Below are 7,869 nucleotides of genomic sequence, written 5' to 3' on the forward strand. Positions count from 1 at the left end.
GCGACACCCCGAGGGCCCCCCACTCGCTCGGGCCTCTGTGCCAGCAGACAGGCCCTGCTTGGCTCCCCTTTGCGGGGGGTGGGGGGGGCGGCCAGGCTGCTCCCAAAGTTTCCTTTGAAAACCCCAGCAGCCCTTTGCTCAGAGACCAGGGTGCTCCCCACTGATGACGGCGATCTCATCTCTCCCTAGAATTTCCTGCTGTTGGGTGCCGATGTTCACTACAGCTGAAGCCTTCAAGGGTCAGCAGACAGGCCCTGCTTGGCTCCCCTTTGCGGGGGGTGGGGGGGGCGGCCAGGCTGCTCCCAAAGTTTCCTTTGAAAACCCCAGCAGCCCTTTGCTCAGAGACCAGGGTGCTCCCCACTGATGACGGCGATCTCATCTCTCCCTAGAATTTCCTGCTGTTGGGTGCCGATGTTCACTACAGCTGAAGCCTTCAAGGGTGCCGGAGGGCTGTCAGCCCTGCCAGGAGGGGGTGGGGTTGTTGGCCCCCCACTCTTGCCGCGCCCGTGGGGGCACAGGCTGCCTTTCCTCACCGCTTGAACCAGAGAACCTTGCAAATTTCTCTGAACTCAGATTCGGAAATGATCTAAATACAGAAAATGTGTTCCTTGAGAAAATGTGGGCTGTGTACTTTAGGGATTATGAGTTTCCTACAAGGGCTAAGTGTGCACAAAGATTTCCTCTGAGAATTGCTTTCCAGTTGTTACCACACTATTTCTCATCGTGCTTCATACACGCCCCCCCCCCCCCCCGCAAAAAACCACTTTTTTTCTGGGCAATTCGGTGTGATGGTATTATTTCTTGGTTGTTGTTCATTCTTTCATTCATTGGCTGTACCCAGCATGCCCTGCAGCACCAATTCAGAGCATAGACACAATCACCTCTTTCCATTCCTCTAATTAATCTCTTGAGCCCCCACATGCCCTTCTTAGCAGAAAGGCTCATGTCCCTTTCTTTCTCCTTCTTCTTTTTTTCTTTTTTTTTTTTAGATTTATTTATTCATTTGAGAAAGAGAGCAGGGGGAGGGACAGGGGGAGAGAGAGAAACCCAAGCCAACTCCCCGCTGAGCAAGAAGCCCTCCTCGGGGCTGGATCTCAGGAGGCTGAGATCAGACCTGAGCTGAAACCAAGAGTCTTAGGCTCAACCAGCTGCACCACCCAGGCGCCCCTTATTGTCCCTTTTTGAAGACACCCCTTATTCCACACTTCCCAAGAGTATCTGGGGTTTACTTAGTCCAAAGGGAGCTCGTCTTGTTTCAGGCAGAGAGGGCCTGTCTAGTGGCTCCATCCACCAGGCTGCTGTTCCTGCCACGGCCACACAGTGTCACTGTTGAACGACAGCCTATTGTCTTCCTGTATGGTCCTCAAACTCCGGCGCCTGTTGCTCTTGTCGCCGCCACACGGTGTCGCTGTTGAACGGCCCCCCTGCACAGCCTGTTTCCCTGCCCTATGCTTGGGCTCTGCGATGTGGCTCCCTTTTCCCAGGCTCTTCTGCCCAGCTCTTGAGCTCAAAGCAGAACAGGGGACAGAGGCCATTAGAGGTTTTATCCAGTCACATCTTCGGCTGCAATTAATTCTTCCCCGTGACTCTCCAGGCTGGCTTGGAAGCCAGACCCCTGGCCCAGACTGTCCTTGGGCCCTTGGTGAGTTTCCTTGGGGGCTCTGGGCCATTTCCCATCGTGACACACCAGATGTGACCCATCTCAGGCCATTAGCCGGGTCCTCCTAGCATTGACTGAGCAGTCCTGGAAGGCTCTTTCACTGTTGACGTTTGGTCCGAGACCAGGATGAGGAGTCTGAAGCAGGCAGTGGGGTGTGGGATGACATGAGCAGATTTGGTTTTAAACATGTATGGTGACTCCCGAAAGCCTTGGAGGGGCAAGAGTAGAAGGGGATGGGCACAAATGAAGAGTCTGTTGTCATTCAGACTTCATCCAAGTTGCTTAGTAAAGATGGAGAAAAATATTTGTAGTGAGGAGAAGCAGACAAAAGACATTTAAAAATTTTTGTTTTTAAAGAAAAATGCATATGCTCTGCTAACATCATTGAGTCTCTGTTAAATAGAGGCAAGGATCCTGGGGCCACACAGGAGAAGGGAGGGGCATCAATCAAGCCCAGCACACCCATGATTTCATTTATCCTCGCAGCACTTTCCATCCCCCAAGGTGGGGATCATTCACTCCTTTTAGATTGAATCACCTCCCGGGACCACCCAGTGGGCCAGTGGCAGAGCTGGGATTCCCACCCTCAGAGACGCCCTCCAAGCCCATACGCTTTCCACTCCTCCCAGACATCAAAATCTTGTCTGTTGGGGGCTTGACATATTTAAGGCAGGACCGCTGTGTTCTGTGGCATGGGTCACATATTATAAAGAGGCATCAGGCCGAGAGAACAAAATCTTTTCTCTAACTTGTTCCACCAAGACGGTGCTCGTTTTTCTAGTGCCAAAGCCCCTGGAGGCAGAGTGGGAACAGAAAAGTAGCGTGTGAGGCTGGAAGGAAGAACGTCAGTGGAAACACAGCATGGAATGAAGCTGGGAGGCCTTCAGACTACTAAGGACTCTGGATTTTCTTCCAGAAAATAAGGGAAGTCATGGGGGAGTTTCAAGGAGGAGAACAACACAGTCCAAGTCACAATTCTGAAAGACCCCTCTGGCTGTGGTGGGGAGCCTCGCTGCTAAGTACGGGACGCAGCCCTGCCTTCCCCCACCCTCACTTCTTCTCCCACCATCCTCTTTGGGGGCAGTGGGCCCCTCGCACATTGACCCTGTACTTTCCAAACACTCAGGGCAGCCCCTGCCTACTCTCTACAGAAGAAAATGTCCTTATTTCTTGGACCTAAAGACTAGAGAATGGAACACACTCTGCCCCGTGGACGGCTCTCTGATGGGAGGAATAGGCAGTTGTGTGAGGTATGATTTGCAGAGAATTCCCCACCACGCTGCAAACGGTCTGCCTCGCTGCCCACAAAACCACCCCGAGCAACTTCTCCCTCCAGGCTAAGCATCGCCGGCTCCAAATGATTGTTGAAGTGCATGGGCTTTCTTTTGGGGGTGTTGAAAGTGTTCTAAAATTAGCTGCTGGTGACGGGTGCTCGACTCTCTGAATACACGAAAAACCGCTGAACTGTGCACTTGAGCGGTGACCGTGACGGGATGTGGAAAGTATGTCCCTAAAGCCGTTAAAAAAAAAAATCGCCACTCCAGTCTGCCTCAAAGCTCACCATTCAAGCAGCTCCCTTTCTGGGTTAGGCATTGCTTTTGGGGGTTCCTTTTGGAAATGCTAACTTTTCAACATGCAGGAGCTGTCCCCTACGGGGAGAGAGAACGGGAGGCAGGTCCCAGGGAGACTAAGCACTACATTCGCCATTTTGCCACATCCCGTCAGTGACCATGTGTGACCCTGCCCTGGGCCAGTGTCTTCACACTTATTATCTCATTTAATCCTCACGGCCACTTCGAAAGGTAGACAGGTGGGGGGTGGGGAGGAGGTTTAGGCAGGCTATGTGGCCCACCCAAGGTCCCTGAGCGCAGAGCCTGGTTTCAAAGGTCAACCCAGCCCCCCGTGGGCTGCGCTGCTTTCTAAATGTTACTTACCCTCTCTGATCCTTCTCTGAAAAGTAGAGATAAAACCTTGCCGTCCTCTTTGGCGCGAGGTCTTTAGGAGGAATCAGTGGTGCAATTAGTAAGCTGCAGGCGTGATGGTTAAGGGCATGAGCTGTGGTCCCAGACACGGCGGTATCAAATCCCAGCTCTGCTATTTACCAGCTGTGTGACCTTGGGCAAGTAGCTGGCCTTCAACCTTCTTACCTGCAAAGTGAGGTCACAGTAGTCCCTACCTCACTGAGTTGTAAAGAGAATCAAACATGTGTGAAACCCGGGGTCCAGGACCTGACAAGTAGAAATCAGAGTAAGCTCTACGATTAATACACCCAGTAATTCCCACTGTGCTGGAAGGGTCTATCTGGCTTGTCACAGTTATAGTCCCAATGCCTGCTGGACAGTCAGTGCTCAATAAATAACTTTTTGAAAAACATTTTTAAAGATTTATTTATTTATTTATTTATTTATTTATTTATTTATTTAGAGAGAGCGAGAGGGTGCTTTCGGGGCAGGGGGAGGGGCAGAGGGAAAGAATCCCACTGAGACTCCCCACTGACAGTGGAGCCTGGTGTGGGGCTCAGTCTCACAACCCATGAGATCGTGACCTGAGCTAAAACCAAGAGTCAGATGCTTAACCTACTGAGCCACCAGGCCCCCCTTTAATTTTTTTAACTAGGCTCCACGCCCAGCGTGGACCCTAACGTGGGATCCGAACTCATGACTCTTGAGATCAAGACCTGAGCTGATATGCTCAACTGACTGAGCCACCCAGGTGCCCCAATAAATACTTATTTTTAAAAAAGCAATCCAGGATTTGAATCTCTGTGACTCAAAGTCGCTATGTCCTGGTTTTCAAAGTGTGATCTGGGCCTGCCTGCCTCAACAGGCCTAACCCCAAGAAGACAACCACTGGCTGGCCAGAAATCTGGGTTCAGGGATGAACTCACGAGGTGACCAGTCCTTCCCCCTCTCTCGGTCTCACTCTCCCCGTCTGTAAAAGCAAAGACCCGCTGGAATTCCAGGAAAGGAATCCAATAAAGGGAGCTCTGGCAAATAGTAAAGAATCCTTCTTGGCTGAGAAATGTTCATTTTAACAGAAGCTCCTTAGGGCCCCCAAAGGTATCAAGACCCAGCGAGATGAGGCCATGGCTGGGATTTTAGATGCTGCCAATCGCAGAGGCCAAGAGTGGGGGGAGGGAGAGACGGGAAGGTCCTCGGGTTCCTCAGAGATCCCCCGGGGTGAGGGGCTGTGAATCCAGCAGCACGAGTAGGTGACACAATTTTCAAACCACCCTGGGTCATCGCTGACAGTGCTGTTTTCTTCTGTAAATCCGAACGCACAGATCTGCAGGTGATGGGGTTGGGGGAGGCAGCGGCCATAAATACCAAACTCTCCCCTCCAAAGTACCCCCCCCCCCGCCGAGATGCAGAGACGCCACTCTTCATGACAGCGGTCTCTCTCAGCTAGAGCCCACATGCTCAGGAGTGTGGGCCCTGTCAGAGAAAACTACAGGAAAATAGGAACGAACAGACTTCTAGAATCACTGAGACTGGAGGGAAATCGGAGTTCATTTTCGTCCCTTGTTCGCAAAACACGGTCCAAGATTGGCACCACCTGGGAACTTGTTAGAAATGCAGAGTCTGGGGCGCCTCGGTCCGTAGAGCATGCGGTGCTTGCTCTGGGGGTCGTGAGTTCGAGCCCCACCTTGCATGTAGAGATTACTTTATAAAAATACAAAATAAAAACAACCAACCAAAAAGAAATGCAGAGTCTCGGGCCCCAGAGGACCCTAAGGAGTCAGAATGGCATTTAACAAGATCCCTGGTTTGTATATACCACAACTTTTTTATCATTCATCTGTTGATGGATAATTAGATTGTTTCCATGCCTTGGCTACCGTGAATAATGCTGCAATAAACATAAGGGTCTCTTTGAGATCCGATCTTCATCCCCTTTGAATATGTACCCAGAAGTGGAACGGCTGGATCATAGGGTAGCTCTAGTTTTAATTGTTTGAGGACCCTCCACACTGTTTCCCACAGTTAGAGAAGGTTAGCTACACCAATCTATATTCCAACCAACAGTGCACAGGGTTCCCTTATCCCCACACCCAAAAGTTACACGCACACACACACACACAATGGAACATTGGCCGTGAGAGAGGAGGACCTGCCATTTGCAACACCATGGATGGAACTTGAGGGCATTATGCTAGGTGAAATAAGTCAGACAGAGAAAGACAAATACCATATGATTTCACTTATACATGAAATCTAAAAAAGCCAAACTCAAAAACAGAGTGGAATGGTTGTTACCAGAGGCTGGGGGTGGGGAATGCGGGAGATGTTATTTAAGAAGACAAACTTGGAACAAGTAGGTAAGTCTTGGAGAGCCAATGCCCAGCATAGAGATTCCAGACAGCTAAACTTCAAAGTTGCTAAGAGACTAGATCTTCATGGTTCCTGATAGAGGGCCACCTAACTCTAGAGCGGTAATCACATTGCAAGATATAAATGTATCACATCAACACATTGTACACCTTAAAAATATATGCCAATTATATCCCCCAAATAAATTTACAAATAAATAAACAAGATTCCTGGGTGCTTTGAGAAACACTGTCCTGGTCTAACGCCTTCATCTGCCTTGGCGGGCAAGGAAAGAGAGGATCAGAGAGGGGCGTGGTTTGTCCCGTGTCACACAGCCTGTCAGGAGCAAAGCCTAGACAAAGACCCGGGCTTTCCTGCAGCTAGTCCTTCCTATTCTACGGTTCTGGGTTCTGGCACATACTGCCCCTTCCTCCTGGACTGCCCTCCGCTCTCTCTTCTGCAAAACGTCGATGTGACCTTCAGGACGCAGCAGGCTGCTACCTCTCCACGAAGCCTTCCTCGGTGGTCCCCAGAAACTCCCTTGGTGGCAGAGCATGGATTGCGGTGTATTTTTAGTACTGTCTTTTGTAGTCTACTGTCCCCACAAAAGACTGTACCGACTTTGACAAAGAATTCAAAGCTTTCCACAAGAGGAAGGCATTTGCTGAGAAAGAGCAGTCAGTGCCGGGGAAACGTTCAGTGTGCTAATTGTGTCCGTCAGGGTCCAGGCAGGAAAACAGAGTCCAACTCAGATGGTTCTTGGGATTTGAATTAAGGGGCTATTTATAGAGGCAGGGGACAGGCTTAAGGACACTGGCAGAAATGCTGAGGGTCCCAGGAACTAACATCCTTAGTTTCTGGCTTAAAGCAACAAAGAAATGATTCCAATGTCCAAGCCCAGGGAAGCCTGGAGCCACGGGTGAGGGGTTTTGGGGGAGTGACACAGCCACTGTCAGACTGAGATCGAAAGCAAGGAGGGAGCTGAGAACCGTCCTGTTCCCTCTCTCTTCCAGACCTCTGACTTCCTGCCCGACTGCCCTTTAGCTGAGCCCAACTACAAATGAGGAAACTGAGTCACAGAGTGCCCAAAGTCACACAGTGAGCAAGTCAGGATTCAATGCAGGCCAGGTGTCCCCAGGGCCCACGCCCTTAACCTCACACTGTCTCCTGCTTTATGTCCATTCCCTCTCTCCACAATGACATACCATGTGCCGATCGATATTCCAGGCACTGAGGTTTCCACATTCGGGGTTTTCCAAACTCTTCCCACCAACGCTTTTGTAATCAGAACTCAGCAAACACTGTTCTTATTCAAGGGAGAGCATTTTCACCGCTCTAGGACTGGACAGTGGCAGGAGTGCCGTGGCAGCTGTCACTGGAAATGGATGGACAGCCTGGGAGAAGAAAGGCCAGGGGTTCCAAGCAGAATGCAGTCACGCTGCTCCCAGGAGCCTCTGCTGGGTCCTGGGTCACCAGCAGGGACCTTGAGCCAGGGGTGGGCCCCCGTGGGGGTGGAGACCCGGCCTGGGGCCATGTGGCACACTGGCTGGCTGGGCATGTGTAAGGTCGGAAGGTCACTGCTGTGGGAATTACCACCCCTGCCAACCGCCCCCAGTCTGGGACATCCTCAGACAGCTGCTAGAGGAGTGACATCGGTGTCCCCAGGCAGTCCCCACTCTCCAGACTGTCCTCCCCTACTCCGCACAGGAATCGCCTGCCCCATCTCCCTCATTTTACGGAGGCAAACTGAGGCACAAGGAGGACACGGGTTTGCTGAAAGTCACACACCAGGCAGGAGCTAAGCCAGGTCAGAACCCCGGCTCCCAGCTCCCAGCCCAGGACACCTCCCCACCTCCACGGGCTGAGTCTAGGAAGCAGGTGCCCCTGGCGCATGGGAAG

General features: G+C 51.4%; 1 protein-coding gene across 1 annotated transcript in view; it reads left to right on the forward strand.

Annotated features, from left to right (window-relative positions):
• BPI (bactericidal permeability increasing protein) overlaps positions 1 to 247 on the forward strand; it is a 25,434-nt gene extending 25,187 nt beyond the window's left edge. Inside the window, exon 15 of the mRNA XM_008698108.2 lies at positions 190 to 247. Within this exon, the coding sequence (XP_008696330.2) occupies positions 190 to 228 (39 nt within the window). The 3' untranslated portion in view covers positions 229 to 247. The remainder of the gene's footprint in view (positions 1 to 189) is intronic.
• The last annotated feature ends 7,622 nt before the right edge of the window (positions 248 to 7,869 follow it).

The sequence above is a fragment of the Ursus maritimus genome, unplaced genomic scaffold (genome assembly GCF_017311325.1).
Source record: "Ursus maritimus isolate PB19 unplaced genomic scaffold, ASM1731132v1 scaffold_22, whole genome shotgun sequence".
NCBI lineage: Eukaryota > Metazoa > Chordata > Mammalia > Carnivora > Ursidae > Ursus > Ursus maritimus.